Source organism: Salvelinus fontinalis, chromosome 3 (assembly GCF_029448725.1).
Source record: "Salvelinus fontinalis isolate EN_2023a chromosome 3, ASM2944872v1, whole genome shotgun sequence".
Lineage (NCBI taxonomy): Eukaryota > Metazoa > Chordata > Actinopteri > Salmoniformes > Salmonidae > Salvelinus > Salvelinus fontinalis.
Genome location: NC_074667.1, coordinates 25,867,521 through 25,885,329, shown reverse-complemented (window position 1 = coordinate 25,885,329; position 17,809 = coordinate 25,867,521). Strand labels below are relative to the sequence as shown.

At 41.9% G+C, this 17,809-nt stretch overlaps 1 protein-coding gene across 1 annotated transcript in view; it reads right to left on the bottom strand.

The window, feature by feature from the left end:
- Window positions 1–17,514, bottom strand: part of LOC129841874 (neuroendocrine convertase 1-like) — a 34,435-nt gene extending 16,921 nt beyond the window's left edge. Inside the window, exons 1-6 of the mRNA XM_055910214.1 lie at window positions 17,041–17,514; window positions 14,240–14,344; window positions 13,588–13,710; window positions 8,928–9,074; window positions 5,551–5,627; window positions 963–1,051 (exon numbers count right to left, since the gene is read on the bottom strand). Of these exons, the coding sequence (XP_055766189.1) occupies window positions 963–1,051; window positions 5,551–5,627; window positions 8,928–9,074; window positions 13,588–13,710; window positions 14,240–14,344; window positions 17,041–17,229 (730 nt within the window). The 5' untranslated portion in view covers window positions 17,230–17,514. The remainder of the gene's footprint in view (window positions 1–962; window positions 1,052–5,550; window positions 5,628–8,927; window positions 9,075–13,587; window positions 13,711–14,239; window positions 14,345–17,040) is intronic.
- Window positions 17,515–17,809: the final 295 nt, after the last annotated feature.

The following is a 17,809-nucleotide window of genomic DNA, read 5'->3' as shown; positions in this document are numbered from 1 at the left end:
TACATAAAAGATTGTTCTGTAATAAATAAATTGAGGCATTTTGGTGGGAGTTCAGATATTCAATTTATTGTAAAATGTCCCCCCAAAATATTATTATGCAGTCATATATATATTTTTTCTTAGTATATCAGGTATTTTTGTAATACTTTGGGATAAAATTACGAAAATGATATCTGCTTCATTTGCATATATACAATGGGTGTATTTGCATATTTTAATAAATTAATATAAAGAGATGCAAGTTACCTGCAACCACCAAAAACGGGCTCTGTCTGGGCCTACCTGTGCTCACCTGTGCTGTCTAGACTTCCTCATTAATGATTCATTCACTACTGTTGTTGTCATGTTCTCTTGCATAAGAGAAGGATAGCCACACGATTTAAAATCAAAACACTTGGCTATAGATAACACCTATTTGTACATACTGTACGATACATTTTTTGCGAGATTAGAGATAATATACAATAATATATAATGTATATATATAATATAATCTGAGTGTTCTTTTCGAAAGTCTCTTTCATTTCAGCACATCTCATTTGTAATCATTTCAACTACATTAAATCATGCATTTTTATCAATTGTACAAAAAATCTACACACACCAAAATAAAGTTATCTTTCTTCTCTTTGTTGTGATGTAAGTGTTGAGACGGCGTGTTAAATCCTGACGAAGCGTTAACATTCTTATAGGGGCAACGGAAAGCCAATGTATACCACTGAGCCCATTTCAGCCATTACTGGAGTGTTTGACACGTCATTACAACGGTAGTTACATTAACAGGAAAAAACGAATGGCACAAGCAAGAGTGGGAAGGAGTCTCCAGAGTAAAATTCAAGCAATTAATCTAGGCATATTTAAGTGACGAGGGAATTTTGCAGCCCTCAAACACAGAAATAGAAAAAGAAAAAGAGAGATCATCAGGTGGGTGGTGCATGCACGTTGCTAGTAACATCTCTTACCTCCAACCTTGGAGTTGTACGCCACCCCAACTCCACATTTATTGTTATCTGCCTGCATGGCGATCTCACCGGCACACCTGGTTCCATGCCTGAGTACATACAGAAACAGAACACACACTTACAACTATAAATAACTCTTTTTTCTTCACAAACTGGCCCACTAACAGACAACATTTCTAATATTCTGAGTTCTAATTTCATATACATGTAGCAGTGAATTCAGAATAATCAAGTCTGATCTGGAACCTTTGTAAACTGGTTAATAAACTTTAAAATTTCAAAAACAGATTGGATCCATCATAAAACCTCATAAAGCCAGTGTCCCTCGATTAGTTTCGATGTGGTTATGTAAGATTCTTCATTTAATTATGTGCTTGCCATTGAAAATATTGATATTGAGGGAGAATCTTGTCAACGAAAAATGGAAGGCCCTTTGGTTTCATGTTGTTTGGCATGCTTATAGGAGACAATAAACAGCCTACTGCTGGAGTCTAAATTATACAGACTGTGATCAGAGTACGTTGACAACAAAAGAGTGCACTAACAGGGGTGGGGAGGGGGGCTGAGTGTGTGTTTGTGTAACCCTCACAGCTGGCATAGAGTGAGTCATCATTTACAGGTATTGTCTGTGAGACAAAGGCCCAGAAAGAAAGAAAGTGAGAGAGAGAGAGAGAGAGAGAGAGAGAAAGAAAGAGAAAGAGAGAGAAAGCATTGAACAATTGAGAGGGTTTTAGTAAGGGTTTCTGTGTGCTTTTAACGTTTTCTCTCTTTCCCTCTGATTCCGACGATGTGGCATTTTTCAGAGGTCAAATGGACTGCTTTGAGTTGCTATGGTTGGATATACAGTGCCTTGCAAAAGTATCCATCCCCCTTGGCGTTTTTCCTATTTTGTTGCATTACAACCTGTAATTTAAATGGATTTTTATTTGGATTTGATAAAATTGACATACACAAAATAGTCCAAATTGGTGAAGTGAAGTGAAAAAAATAACTGGTGCGTGCATATGTATTCACCGCCTTTGCTATGAAGCCCATAAGATCTGGTGCAACCAATTACCTTCAGAAGTCACATAATTAGTTAAATAAAGTCCACCTGTGTGCAATCTAAGTGTCACATGATCTGCCACATGATCTCAGTATATATATACATTATATATATACCAGTTCTAAAAGGCCCCAGAGACTGCAACATCACTAAGCAAGGGGCACCACCAAGCAAGCGACACCATGAAGAGCAAGGAGCTCGCCAAACAGGTCAGGGACAAAATTGTGGAGAAGTACAGACCAGGGTTGGGTTATAAAAAATATCCGAAACTTTGAACATCCCACGGAGCACCATTAAATCCATTATAAAAAAATGGAAAGACTATGGCACCACAACAAACCTGCCAAGAGAGGGCCGCCCACCAAAACTCACAGACTAGGCAAGGAGGACATTAATCGGAGAGGCAACAAAGAGACCAAAAATAACCCTGAAGGAGCTGCAATGCGAAGATTGGAGTATCTGTCCATATGACCACTTTAGGCCATACACTCCACAGAGCTGGGTTTTACGGAAGAGTAGCCGGAAAAAAGCCATTGCTTAAGGAAAAAAAATAAGCAAACACGTTTGGTGTTCGCCAAAAGGCATGTGGGAGACTCCCCAAACATATGGAAGAAGGTACTCTGGTCATATGAGACTAAAATTGAGCTTTTTGGTCATCAAGGATAACGCTATGTCTGGCGCAAACCCAACACCTCTCATCACCCCGAGAACACCATCCCCACAGTGAAGCATGGTGGTGGCAGCATCATGCTGTGGGGATGTTTTTCATCGTCAGGGACTGGGAAACTGGTCAGAATTGAAGAAATGATGGATGGCACTAAATACAGGGAAATTCTTGAAGGAAACCTGTTTAAGTCTTCCAGAGATTTGAGACTGGGACAGAGGTTCACCTTCCAGCAGGTCAATGACCCTAAGCATACTACTAAAGCAACACTCGAGTGGTTTAAGGGGAAACATTTAAATGTCTTGGAATGGCCTAGTCAAAGCCCAGACCTCAATCCAATTGAGAATCTGTGGTATGACTTAAAGATTGCTGTACACCAGCGGAACCCATCCAACTTGAAGGAGCTGGAGCAGTTTTGCCTTGAAGAATGGGCAAATATTCCAGTGGCTAGATGTGCCAATCTTATAGAGACATACCCCAAGAGACTTGCAGGTGTAATTGTTGCAAAAGGTGGCTCTACAAAGTATTGACTTTGGAGTTATGTTTTTTTTGTATTATTTCTTGTTTGTTTCACAAGAAAAAATATGTTGCATCTTCAGTGGTAGGTATTTGGTATGTTGTGTTAATCAAATCATACAAACCCCCCCAAAAAATACATTTTAATTCCATGTTGTAAGGCAACCAAATAGGAAAAATTCAAAGGGGGTGAATACTTTCGCAAGCCACTGTACAAATAGACATATAACTAATATAATTATACTATCTGTAATTCTACATCTATGGGATCTACCACAAGCTAATGCTAACAAGCACAATGGGAAATAGACTGGAAAGATTTAGTTGATAGCCTGAGTGTCATTCTGGCACTTCTTTTACTGACTCAAACACCAACCTATAGTACAACATATATGGTTCCCAGGCTACAATCTTATGGGCATGTCCAGTGGGTATAGAAAGTCACCACCCCCTTTCAAAATGTTCACCTTTTGTTGCCTTACAGCCTGAAATGAAAATGTATAAAATGTGACTTTTTTTATCCAAGTGAATAAAACATTAAAAAAACATTAAAATAACCTATTTGGATAAGTGAATACCCCCCCCCCCCCCCCCCTACAATTGCAATTGCATACTTGCTGAGGCATAACCGACCACCTTCCAGATCACAAATCAAGCTAATTGGCTTCCATCTGTGATCAATTGTACTGATTTTTATTAGGTCAGATTAAAAGCAGTTGTTCATAGAGGACTCCACTGTTTAGTAGTGTAATTCAAAGCAAAGAATCCACTATGGGCGGAAAGATGTACGAGATAAAGTTGTGGAAAGGCACAATTCAGGGGATGGATATAAAAAGATTTCAAAGCCTTTGTCTCTCCCTCGGAGCACAGTTAAAATCATTATTAAGAAGTCGAAGGGCGTATGGCACCACCCAGACCCTGCTTAGATCAGGCCTTCCCTCCAAACTGGATGACCTGGCAAGGAGACTGATCAGAGAGGCTGCCAAGAAGCCAATGGCGACTTTGAAGGAGATTCAAGTCTTTATGGCAAAGACTGATCAATGTGTGCATGTGACCACAATATCACAAGCGCTCCACAAATCTGGCCTCTATGGGAGGGTGACAAGAAAAAAAAACACTCCTCAAAAAAAGCCACATGAAGTTTTGTTTGAGCTTTTCCAAAAAGCACATTGAAGATTCCAAGGCCTCTTCAGCAGGGACGGGAGCACTTGTCAGGATAGAAGGGAAAATGGATAGTGCAAAATACCGCCAGATTCTTGAGGAGAACCTGCAGTCCTCTGCCAGGAAGTTGAAAATGGGAAGATGGTTCACGTTTCAACATAACAATGACCCAAAGAACACCGCCAAAGCAACCGTACAGTGGCTGAAGGACAAGAAGGTGAATGTCCTTGAGTGGCCTAGTCAGAGCCCCGACCTAAATCCCATCGAGAATTTGGAATGACTTAAAGAGTGCAGTCCATGAACGGTCACCATGCAATTTGACTGAGCTTGAACAATTCTGCAAGGAAGAATAGGCAAATATTGCACAGTCTAGGTGTGCAAAGTTAATAGAGACATATTCAAAGAGACTCATGGCTGTAATTCAAGCAAAAGGTAGTTCCACAAAGTATTAACTCAGGGGGGTGTTGACTTATCTAAATAGGGTATTTTACTGTTTTCATTGTAATTGATATTCAAAGTTTACATTTTTTTAATTTGGATATTGTGGGTTGCTGTGTGTAAATAAAGCTGAAAAAAGTCTGATTTTATGTGTTTTCATTTCAGGCTGTAAGGCAACAAAAGGTGAACATTTTGAAAGGGGGTGGTGACTTTCTATACTCACTGTATGTAGTACAATAAATACTGTATTTTACGTTAAATGTAGAAAAACTGTAAATCTATAAATTCCTTGGGAATCTGCGAGAAATCTTTTAAAAAATATGACTGCTGTTACATCAACAGCTCCATCTGTGTGTGCCAGATGTGCCCATTTCCAGCGAGTGTGACCTGTGTGTGTCAGAGTGTTCCTGTAAGCCTAGCAGGATAGCTGGCTGCTCCCCTTCTTATCTAGTTGTGTAATCGACAGTGAGGATGCTGTAACTAGGAACAGGATTACAGGGTTATATAGTGGTCACCAGACTGCATGGGACCTGAACAATGAGGAACATGTATTCTCCATTAGTACTGGATGTCAAGATCATTTTTATTGGCTACTAGGCTACATAGCCCATATAAGTAATAGGCCTATGCATGTAAATAATGAATATACAAGTGAGGACTTGAAAAGAGACAAATGTGTGTGAAGAATGCTACACACTTCTTCCATATGTCACAAAAAAACACCATGATAGTAGGCATATCCCTAAAATAAATAGACAATTTACTTGTTCTCATTGGTGGAGTCGTATCTGGGGAAGGGGTCAGGGTCGTTGTCATTGAAATCGTAGCTGGCTGCTGCGTCCTGGAGAAGAAAGAGAGAGAAGGGAAAATCACCATACGCTCCAGAACCCAATCTGTCAACCCACTTAACCCACTTAGGTGACCGCACCGAGAACCTGTCACTGAGAGGGACTGTAAATTACATGGATGGTTGAACACCAGACAAGAGGACCGGGGAGGAAATTATTTAGAGCTGAAACAAAGCCATTCTTTTTGAGAAAGGGGAAAATCGAACATTTGTCAATATGTCTTCGTCTGAAAGGTTTATTGCTACACGGTTGGAGAAACTGAATAAGACGTCTCAATATTTTCTGCAGTAAAGCTGAGCATCTGAACCACACACAATCTTATCCATACATTTTGAATGCATCTAATTAATTCAAATTCATTTTTCAACCTGGTCTCAGGGCAATTCATAGGATTTCATATGTACACTGCTCAAAAAAATAAAGGGAACACTTAAACAACACAATGTAACTCCAAGTCAATCACACTTCTGTGAAATCAAACTGTCCACTTAGGAAGCAACACTGATTGACAATAAATTTCACATGCTGTTGTGCAAATGGAATAGACAAAAGGTGGAAATTATAGGCAATTAGCAAGACACCCCCAAAAAAGGAATGATTCTGCAGGTGGTGACCACAGACAACTTCTCAGTTCCTATGCTTCCTGGCTGATGTTTTGGTCACTTTTGAATGCTGGCGGTGCTCTCACTCTAGTGGTAGCATGAGACGGAGTCTACAACCCACACAAGTGGCTCAGGTAGTGCAGTTCATCCAGGATGGCACATCAATGCGAGCTGTGGCAAAAAGGTTTGCTGTGTCTGTCAGCGTAGTGTCCAGAGCATGGAGGCGCTACCAGGAGACAGGCCAGTACATCAGGAGACGTGGAGGAGGCCGTAGGAGGGCAACAACCCAGCAGCAGGACCGCTACCTCCGCCTTTGTGCAAGGAGGTGCACTGCCAGCGCCCTGCAAAATGACCTCCAGCAGGCCACAAATGTGCATGTGTCTGCTCAAACGGTCAGAAACAGACTCCATGAGGGTGGTATGAGGGCCCGACGTCCACAGGTGGGGGTTGTGCTTACAGCCCAACACCATGCAGGACGTTTGGCATTTGCCAGAGAACACCAAGATTGGCAAATTCGCCACTGGCGCCCTGTGCTCTTCACAGATGAAAGCAGGTTCACACTGAGCACATGAGCACATGTGACAGACGTGACAGAGTCTGGAGACGCCGTGGAGAACGTTCTGCTGCCTGCAACATCCTCCAGCATGACCGGTTTGGCGATGGGTCAGTCATGGTGTGCGGTGGCATTTCTTTGTGGGGCCGCACAGCCCTCCATGTGCTCGCCAGAGGTAGCCTGACTGCCAATAGGTACCGAGATGAGATCCTCAGACCCCTTGTGAGACCATATGCTGACACATGCACATTTGTGGCCTGCTGGAGGTCATTTTGCAGGGCTCTGGCAGTGCACCTCCTTGCACAAAGGCGGAGGTAGCGGTCCTGCTGCTGGGTTGTTGCCCTCTTACGGCCTCCTCCACGTCTCCTGATGTACTGGCCTGTCTCCTGGTAGCGCCTCCATGCTCTGGACACTACGCTGACAGACACAGCAAACCTTTTTGCCACAGCTCGCATTGATGTGCCATCCTGGATGAACTGCACTACCTGAGCCACTTGTGTGGGTTGTAGACTCCGTCTCATGCTACCACTAGAGTGAGAGCACCGCCAGCATTCAAAAGTGACCAAAACATCAGCCAGGAAGCAAGGAACTGAGAAGTGGTCTGTGGTCACCACCTGCAGAATCATTCCTTTTTTGGGGGTGTCTTGCTAATTGCCTATAATTTCCACCTTTAGTCTATTCCATTTGCACAACAGCATGTGAAATTTATTGTCAATCAGTGTTGCTTCCTAATTGGACAGTTTGATTTCACAGAAGTGTGATTGACTTGGAGTTACATTGTGTTGTTTAAGTGTTCCCTTTATTTTTTTGAGCAGTGTATATTTGCTCCCGCCATTAAGTATGATATCTCATGTTACGTTAGGTTACATTGCGAATGGAATAATGATTGTACCATATCATACGAATTAGCAGGACGTATAACCCTCAAACTCAAATCTGGACCTCGAAGCCAGTTCCACTGCTGTTTTTAATTGATTCCCTCTAATCAGGGACTGATTTAGACCTGGGACACCAGGTGGATGCAATTAATTATCTGGCATAACAGAAAATCATCAGGCTCCGGACCTCGTAGGGTAAAAGTTGAATACCCTAATGTCTAGTATCACACATCTATAGTATAGTATTATACGTCTTTCTCTGAGACTAGGTTGCTTGTTTTATTATGGCAACAAAGGAGAATTATGGGGAGAATTTAGGTTGGTGCTTAGAAGAACTAACGACAAAGGTTGGGATAATGAACGTAAAATGTTAGAAGAACTAAAATGTCAAAGGTTTGGGGAATTTACGTAAAAGGCTAGAAGAATTAGGTTAAGGTTGGGAAAATGCTAAAATACTAAAATGCTACAGTTGTCCCCTGCGCGACTCGATGCGACCTTTGGATCGCTACTCGGTTCGAGCTATACGCCCACCCATCCTCCCCGAACCTACCTACCTACTTTTGTTTCTGTCTAAAGTAACTAGACGATTAGTACACATCATAAGTCTTGGCGATGCAGAAAATTGTGTATAGTATGTTTCGTATGGCTCTGAGGTCAGGCTGCACTTTTATACCTACACTCCATCAGAATCACTGAAACAAGTCTGCTTCGAGACTTTGAGTGAGGATAGATAAGCATCTCGCTTGATTAAGTCCCTTTGATTAATCACAGTCGCGCTAATTATAGTCAGAGTCGATTCTATCAGCCTTGTTGTAATATTCTCTCTCTCTCTCTCTCTCTCTCTCTCTCTCTCTCTCTCTCTCTCTCTCTCTCTCTCTCTCTCTCTCTACCTCTCTCTCTCTCTCTACCTCTACCTCTCAATCTACCTCTCAATCTACCTCTCAATCTACCTCTCTAGAAAGACCCTAGAGCTGTCTCCCAATGCCTTGTGATAGAAAGAACTGTTTGCCTCCAAGCCACCTATACTGTAGTTCCTGTCAACACAAGCACTAAAAAATAATCCAGGACCATAATAATACCACCTATTATTGATTTCCAGTTCTATAATCTATGCACGCTTACAACCGTCATCACCACCTATCATATTGGAATTTATTACTGCTTATTAGTGCTTCATGGATGGCTGTGTAAGTGTCACCGATGTTGCTATGGGAACAGTCTCCCTTAGTGATTTCTGTTGCCATGGAAATGTGGATTTACGTAGTTGGGGTAGATGTCGGTGTGGTTCCACTCCAGACCGTCATCCAGCACGGTGATGACCACTCCTTTCCCTGTGATCCCTTTCTTCCACACAGGAATTACGTGGAGGTCCAGCTTGGGCAGGGAGGACGACGTCCGAGTGTCTTGCTGGAATGGCCGACACAGGGGAGGAGGAGGAGGAGGAGGAGGAGGAGAAGGAGGAGGAGGAGGAGGAGGAGGAGGAGATGGGAGAGTAGTTTTAGTTATTTGTAATTTAATCAAGTATACAGTACATATAGCATTAAAGCATACATTAAGGTCATAGAAGCTGGAAGAGAAGGAGAGAGAGCGGTTTTCATGACAATTGTTGAACTATTGAACCCTATTCATAAAGCATATATACAGTGTTCATAGAGCTTATAAGCTCATTGACATACGCATGACATTGGCACTGGATTTACATACAGGAAGTAGCACACCTATACTGAAACTGGGAAAAAAAGGCATTTTACCAATTAAGGAGTGAGGTACTTCACCTAAATTGCCTCTGTGAAAATCAAGTATTATGAAAAGAATGGAGAAAGGTCAACCTAAGACGGCCGTCTGGCTACACTAGCTCCACCTTCGCTAATGGAGACAGTCATGTCCCACATTGACCTTTAGCAATTCATTATCAATATGTTGCTTTCTTTGTCCTGGCTCTCTTGACCACTTACGGTAGGCATAAGAAAACCTTGTTATGTAGAGTGTTCAGACTAATATTTCAGCCCAGAACTAAATCATTTATATAAGTGGTTCACTGAAGACCGTGCTAAGGTTGCGAATCTTGCGATGTGTAATAAAATGATAATATGTCATGATTATGTGTCATAGTGCAAGGCCAAGCCTCTGTCACCTCTGTCACCAATCCTCTATCTAATAATCAGTGGTCCCTTTAATGCATGTAATGAGTGTGCATATGTGTGAGGCGCCCAACTAGTGTTAATTGGCTATCAGTGGGGAGTAACAGTACAGCAGTGCTGTGCTAGCAGCAGTCCTCCCTCAGGGCAGATGGGATGATTCAGAGCAGGAGACAGGACAAAAAAAGACTAGGAACATTTTGGAGCTGCTCTGCTTCCGCATTATGCACAGATTCTGCAGAACGCCACTCTCTCTCTCTTTGTATCCTTTCCCCCTCTCTCGCCCTCTTTTTCGCTTCTCTCTTGCTCCCTCTCTCCCCCGTCTCTCCATCTTGCTCTCTCTTTTGGACCCTGTCTTTCTGTTTCTCTCTCTCTCTTGCTCCATTTCCTCCCCAATTCTTCTCTCTCTCTCACCCATCTACCCTCTCTCTCTCCTCTTTAGCGCACCCTTTCTCTGTTTCTCTCTGGCTACTGGAGGAAGTGAAGGGATCGGGGTGGTTGTGGGAGACTGTCTCTGTTTTGAATGATCTTTAAAACCATCCTATTCATCCATCCACACAGATGCCACACCATACGTTTCTGCTACAGGGACGGTTGACAAAACAGTGAAATATAAGATAAGTATAATATAATATAAGTATGAATGTGGCAGTATATCGGAGATATCAGAAATCGAGCTGTACAGTCCTATTGATGGCTTCTGTAGCTCCTCTGTCTTGGTATCTTATTGGATGACTCATCTATTGACTGGCACATAAACTGTGGTCTCCAAACAACCCAGCTCGCACGCACAAGCATACATTTAGAATGGACACTTGCGGTAAACAAACACATCGGCATTCACATGCGCTTACGTGCACAAACTGAGACCTGAGATCAGCAGGCACGCACGATATGCACAAACACACACACACACACACACACACACACACACACACACACACACACACACACACACACACACACACACACACACACACACACACACACACACACACACACAGCCCATGACGGAGGGAGGAATCTCAATTTATTATGAGTCACTCCTTTGATTGCTTTATCAGGCAGTCACCCACTCCTGGGGCTCAAAGAGACACTCTCCCTGCACGCAGTGACTATCTCTCCCTCCATCTTTCCTCTCTCCACATCACTCTCTCCATCGCTCCCTCTCTCAATTTTGTCTTTCTCCCTCACTGCCTTCTGCCCCTAACTCAACCTCCCTTCGTTTCTGCTCTCCATCAGTACCTCCATACCTCTGTCCATGTCCTCTTCTTCCTCCCTCCATCCCTCTACCTCTCTACGCACTCATTTCCCCCTCCTTTCCTCTCACGATCACTCTATACTCTCAATAACTACGGTCTCATTGGTGCTATCCGTCATTAGCTTTATCTCTCTTCCTCTATCCCTCCTTTTATGTCCTCCCACCCACCCAGCCCTCCCTCACATCTCCATTTTTTTTGGTTATTACTACTGCTTTCTTTCTATCTTTCTTTCTATATATCTACCGATCTATAGTCGGGTAGAGGCCCTCCTAAAGATAAAGCCGTCGTAGAAGAAATGCAAGAAAAAAAGCATTGACATTGTCTCGTTGCTTCTTGCCTATTTGATGTCCCTGACTGACAGTCCCTAGGGCCACCCGAGGCCAATCAGAGTGCTGTCACAAGTGAGTGGGCGGGTGTAGGGGTTTGTCAGCCATGGCCATTTACTGACATACAGTAAATGAGAGCACTTCATGACCAATTCAATTAGGATCATCAGCCCAGATAAGTAAAAAGGGTCCATCTCGATTTATTTCCTTATTTCCTGTAATGAGTGACTCATAACATCAAGTTCAGGGAAAATGGAAAGAGCAGATAAAACACACACACTGACGCATGTAAACATACAGACACACACACGTCCTATCTTTGAAATAGCAGGTGTTGACTGGAAAACGAATTAAGACATTTGAAACAATGACTCAATGGCTGTGTCCGAAATATGTCTGCCTACTACTTACTAAAATGACATACTATGTATTAATCATACTACTTAGAACATACTGTTTAGTAAAAATATATGCAGTAAGTAACACGTATCAACATAGTAGGCTCACCCATACTGAGAATGTGTCATCTAATGCGCAATTGCTTTGTTTACCTCCATTCGTTCATTTTGGTATTCAATCCCCTTGTCTGATTATCAGCTGGTTATTAGCTAGGCCTGTTGTCAAACACAGGTGGGTCTGAAAAGACAATTATCTTCCTCAGTAGCATGTAGCGAATTCGCACTAGGTAAAAAGGCGAGATTAGTACGACTTCCTAGCATCTAAACATAAACATACACAATCTTTGACATTTCACATTCTATAGAATGTTCTATTTCAGCATACCCAAACGGCTTAAAAAATGACCAAGTACTTTGAATCAACCATGACAAACTGCTCTCTCCACTCTCACAATAATTGCTAAAATGCTATTATTGGAAGCTATCGAAACATAACCGATGAAAGAAATCCATCAATCACTAATGACATGGAATAGGAGTCCAATTGGACTACCGTAGGTTAATCCTGAACACAGGACAAAGTGAATGTGCTGTCTGTAATGTATCCGGTAGGGAATACACAGCTGTGACACTATCATCCACTGGCTTGGCTTCAATGGGCTAAAATAACCGCTAAATTGGGCCTTAATACGTGACAGCCTATTCCGTTCCACGGGATTAAGGTTGGAGAAAGTTGATTTCCCTTACAATCGCCTACCAGGCCAGCATGTTCAATTCAACAAATGGGTCCTTTGCCTGGGATTTTGGATGATTACTAATTCATTTGCTCACAGAGTAAAGACCTATTGTCTCACATTTCTCGAGTTTCCCATACATATTCATGCGTGATCGCTGAAGATATTTGTCTCATCCTCTCTTGCTATGAAACACATGTGCGCACACACACACACACACACACACACACACACACACACACACACACACACACACACACACACACACACACACACACACACACACACACACACACACACACACACACACACACACACAGTATTCCTCGCACATATAACGTTTTCCTTTCATTTTGACAGGTGCTAATTGTGATATAAACTAACCCACAACATATATTCAACCCCCTAATACAAGATCTGCAAGTCTCATCACTAAACAATATGTATGACTGTACATCCAAAAGGGTTGTGAAGGCAAAGTCTCCACTCTGTGACACACTCAGCATTGGGGAGCTGTCCAGCGCTGAATCTCAGAAGGCTCTGGCATTGTGTTAGCCCAGTCCCAGATCTGTTTGTGCTGTCTTGCCAATACCTAATGACTATGACCATTAGGAATTGGCAAGACAGCACAAACAGATCTGGGACCAGACTAGGATTGTGTTTGTGAAGCAGGCCAAACAGAAGGCAGCAGAAGACACCAGCTGGATCTGAACTGATGGTCGGGTCAGAAAACACATTTTCTGCAGTTTATGTAGGACTTCAGTTCTGGCACCAGCTATTGGCCACCGTGAGAACCAAATAACCATAAATAACATAAACACCCAACCTAGTGTTAGAAAACACATGTTTGATTGCTGTGTATGTAGGGTTTGAATTCTAACATTGTGGCATCAGTTATTAGCCACCATGACAACCAAAATAACCAAAACACCACATGGACCACCAGACAACCAAAAAACAACCTTAATAGACCCATCTTAATATCCAAACTGATATGTCACCAACTGGGTATGACTTAGCCTATGAGAGAGATAAGGGAATGTGTGGCTCTTCAGGACATACCAGGTACCACTGCTGGTTCCACATGGGGTCATCGAACAGCTTGTCCACTGGACAGTCCCGGCATGATCCCAGCGACGCCCGCTTACTGCGCTGCTTCTCATACTGTTGCTCCGCCCACGATACCTAGACACCCAACGAGATGAGAGAATCAATCAACATTTTCATAAGGGGTGGGGCAGTCCCATTAATTTCATATTTATTGAGCTTCATTAAAGCGATAGTACAGTTGGAGAAATGGGAAGATAGAGGGGAGGCGGACTCAAAGTCGCCTGGTCTCAGATCTGTTTGTGCTTTTGCCTGCTCCATTGTCATTGTCAAGCCAAGGCATTGTCGTTGGCATGACAATCCCATAAGTAGTTGGCAAGATAACAGAAACAGACTGGCACCCAGGCTAGAGTCAAAGGGCAGTGGGCTGGATTCAAATGTATGCCGACTCTGGCATACTTGCGTGCCGGGTTTTGCAGCTATAACCGCTGGACCACACAGGCCAAAAAATCTGTCAATTACTTATGTTTATACTGTAATTTTGTTCACGTTGCTAATGCACACGCACACGCACAAGTGTTTTGGTCAAAAGTAGAGCACTAAATAGGAAATAGGGTACCATTTCAAACACAGCCAGAGACAATGTTACAGATATAGGATTGTTTACCCGATCATCCTCAGACAGGCGTTTGGTGATGTGATCGGCACTTCGTTTCGTCCTGCTAGGATGAGTCTGGTGTTTGAACAAGTAATGGTTTTCTAGCGTCCCAATCTGCAGATGAGGAGAGTGGTGGGTTATTGAATATTTCAAAGCAGTGGTGTGACACAATTAACCCTTTCCTGTCAATCCCCTAACATAGGACTGCATGTAATTATTAATGCAATCATTTTTAAGTATAGAAGAGAGTCGAATAATAGAACCTTATTGTCCATCCAGGATGGACATTTTCCTTTGGCATCCTTTGGCGTCACCATACAAGCCTTGCGTCATATTACACCAGTCAGGACATCTCACTTTGAATGTCTTGAACAGCTTGTTAAATCAATAGGCTACCTTAGATCGTTCTCAAACATCGGTGGATGTTGACATTATATTATTAGATTTATGTGACTGGAAGGCAGATACCACAATAGTTTGTGGTTTCACAATAGGCGTGCCAATAATGAAAATATTGAGCTATATAATATTGTATGCAAAAAAAAATGGGAACCAGGTTTTTGGCTAAAATGTCCTGGTACTTGGTAGAGTTCATGGTACCGGTGACCTTAACAAGGGCACCAGGACCAGTGGAGGCAAAATAGACCCATAACATCAAAGATCCACCACCATATTTTACAGTAGGTATGAGGTACTTTTCTGCATAAGCTTACGTTTTCTGGTATGCATAACCAGAGAGCTTTATTTTCATGTCAGCTGGAGTTTTCTAAATGGCATTGGTACTTGGCTTGGCATGATGAACTTTACCAAGCACCCAGCAGCTGCAGCACACCAAAACCTGGTTGCTTCTGCAAGGAGGCTGAAACTTGGCCACAAGTAGATCTTCCAGTAAGAAAATAACCCCAAACGCACATTAAACTCCACAAAGAAATGGTTAATTGATCACAACATTTTGCAATGGCCATCTCAGTCTCCGGGCTTGAACCCCATTGATAACCTGTGGTTTGAATTGAAGAAGGCAGTCCAGAAGGGCAGAATAAGGATATCAAGGATCTGGCAAGATTCTGTATGGAGGAATGGTCTATGATCCCTCCCAATATGTTCTCCAAATCTCATAAAACGTTTTAGAAAAAGACTCAGTGTTGTTATCCTCGTAAGGGTGGCAGGTAGCCTAGTGGTTAGAGTGTTGGGCCAGTACCCAAAAGGTTGCTGGATCAAATCCCTGAGCAGATAAGGTATAAATCTGTTGTTCTGCCCCTGAACAATACAGTAGCTTTCATTGTAAATCAGAAGTAATTTGTAACTGACTTGACAAGTTAAATAAATGTTTTAAAAAAAGGGGAGGGTGGAGGTTTGAAAGTAAGGTTGCCAATGATTCTCACCCCTATATTTTGGAGATTTAAAAAAAAATAACTTGATAAAATCTCTTTCTCTGAGCAATTGTATTAGTATACAATAATATAATTTTCACTTTTTTTAGAGCTCAGTATTTGTATTATTTATTTTATTGTATTTTTTGCTCATCTTTATAAAGGGTGCAAATAATATCGGACCTGACTGTATTTACAGCAGGCTTTGTTCAGCAATTTCCTCAGAAAGCAAGGTTAACACAGCTAACCCACTGAATCTACAGGTGTTTGTCACGATATCACACAAATTGTGCAAATGTGCAAATAATGAATCAATCACAGATATGACTGTTTACCTTTTAAATCAGGGTCACACAGAGTGTTTCTTGGTATTCTTAAATAAATCTAGTTTGAAACAAAGTATATGCCTAACACACAAAAAAAGAAGACACCTGTACCATGTCAGATATAGAGTTGAAATGTATTACATTTTGAGTTTGCATCCCAATATTAGACTTTATGTATATCACAGTAGACTGAAATATAACAAAACCGTTTGACATAGAAACACCAGATTTTCTGTGTTTAAAAAAAATGAATTATGTAATTATAAAAAATATTTAAAAAATTCCACCCATGAGGCCACTAGAGGGTGCTTTGGACAAGGGGGAAAATAAAATAAAACTGAAATTGCATCAATTATTTAGGCCTAACCTATATGTTATTCTAAGCCACAGTTCAGGCCTATTATATTGATAATACACAGGTTGTTGACCTGTGTAGTCAGAGAGCTAGGTTCCTCTGAGTGGACTATAGAGAGCTCATCAGGGGGTGTACAGGCCTAATGATTTGGACAAGGTAGACAGTGAATTACAACATTGGCTATAGACATATTTACATATTTATATCTATTATATACAGTACAAAATTAACTTATTCAAAAGAACAAGTCTTAAAATATGTATATTTTGCCCAAATACACTGATAGACTAAATTCTTTGTTTTTGATTGATGATATCAATTGACTTAATATAAAGTAACAGTGATACCGAATACACTGATGGTGAAAAAGACAGTAATGGAAATTTCATAGGTTACACAATTGAATTTCCCTGCTCACTCTGACCAGAATAATGAAGATGATTGACAGAATACACCAATCACTATAGTTGTCGTGTTTTAATCCTGGCTAAAGCAGAAGTTCAGTAAGGATGCTGTACAGGCTACAACATCAGCAACAAGGCTGCCGTGGCGCCCTCCATCAGCTTTCAACAGCTATGTATTAATACAACCAACTGAATAATATATAAAACAAAGCTGAATAGGCTACTGAGACCAAGACATGGATATTCCCTGAGCCAAATGTAACATTAATTGTATAGCGTAAAGAGAGTAATACACAGTTCCAATAGTACTCGAGGATTAACGTGGTCTCGGGGCGTTGCTGTGGCGCTAACATACCTGGCGGACTAGTCGGTAGTCCAGTTCTTTGGCGATGGACCTGGCGGCGTCCGGTCCTCCCGGAATCTCCACCGCCCATTCGTTGAGGTACTGTCTGTCCTCGAGTGAAGCATCCACGGAACGAGCGATGGAGAACAGCACCACAAAAGCACAGCACATTACCGTTGTTGGGCGACATCTCATTTCCATCTCAGAGAAAATACGACTAGATTGATGCTCTTAGAAAGCATATAAGACAATTCAAAACGAAAATGTAAGTAATATTAAATAAATAAATGTATGTTGGTTCCCCTTGGTTCGTGTCTTTTTTCCTTCAAAGTGCTGGGTGGGAATGAGAGGACCTGTCACGGCGTTATTGTCTTATTGAACCATCAAGGAAAGCAAGCGGAGAGTAAACCCTGGAAGGGGACGAGAATGTTTACACGTCAAATTACGAAGGGTCTCTGACGTCAACGAGTCTATACCTGGGATAGGGTCTATGCATGAGTCCTGAGAGAGACAGGCGGGGAGAAAGAGCGTCAGAAGGAAAAGTTACATCTAAAAATATCCCTCGATTTTTTTATTCAAGTTTGCAGTATAAGAATTAATACTAGGTTACTATAAGAGTAATGTATGTGCACCAAACATGTCTGTGCAGAGCCTAACCATAGCCTACGTCAGCCAAGTAGACCATCATCTGAAGCACGCCCAAACTTCATGATCATGTTATTATTGCGTTATCGCTATGATTTGTTGTTGTTAATGTGCAAGGAAAATGCAAGGGCAAGAA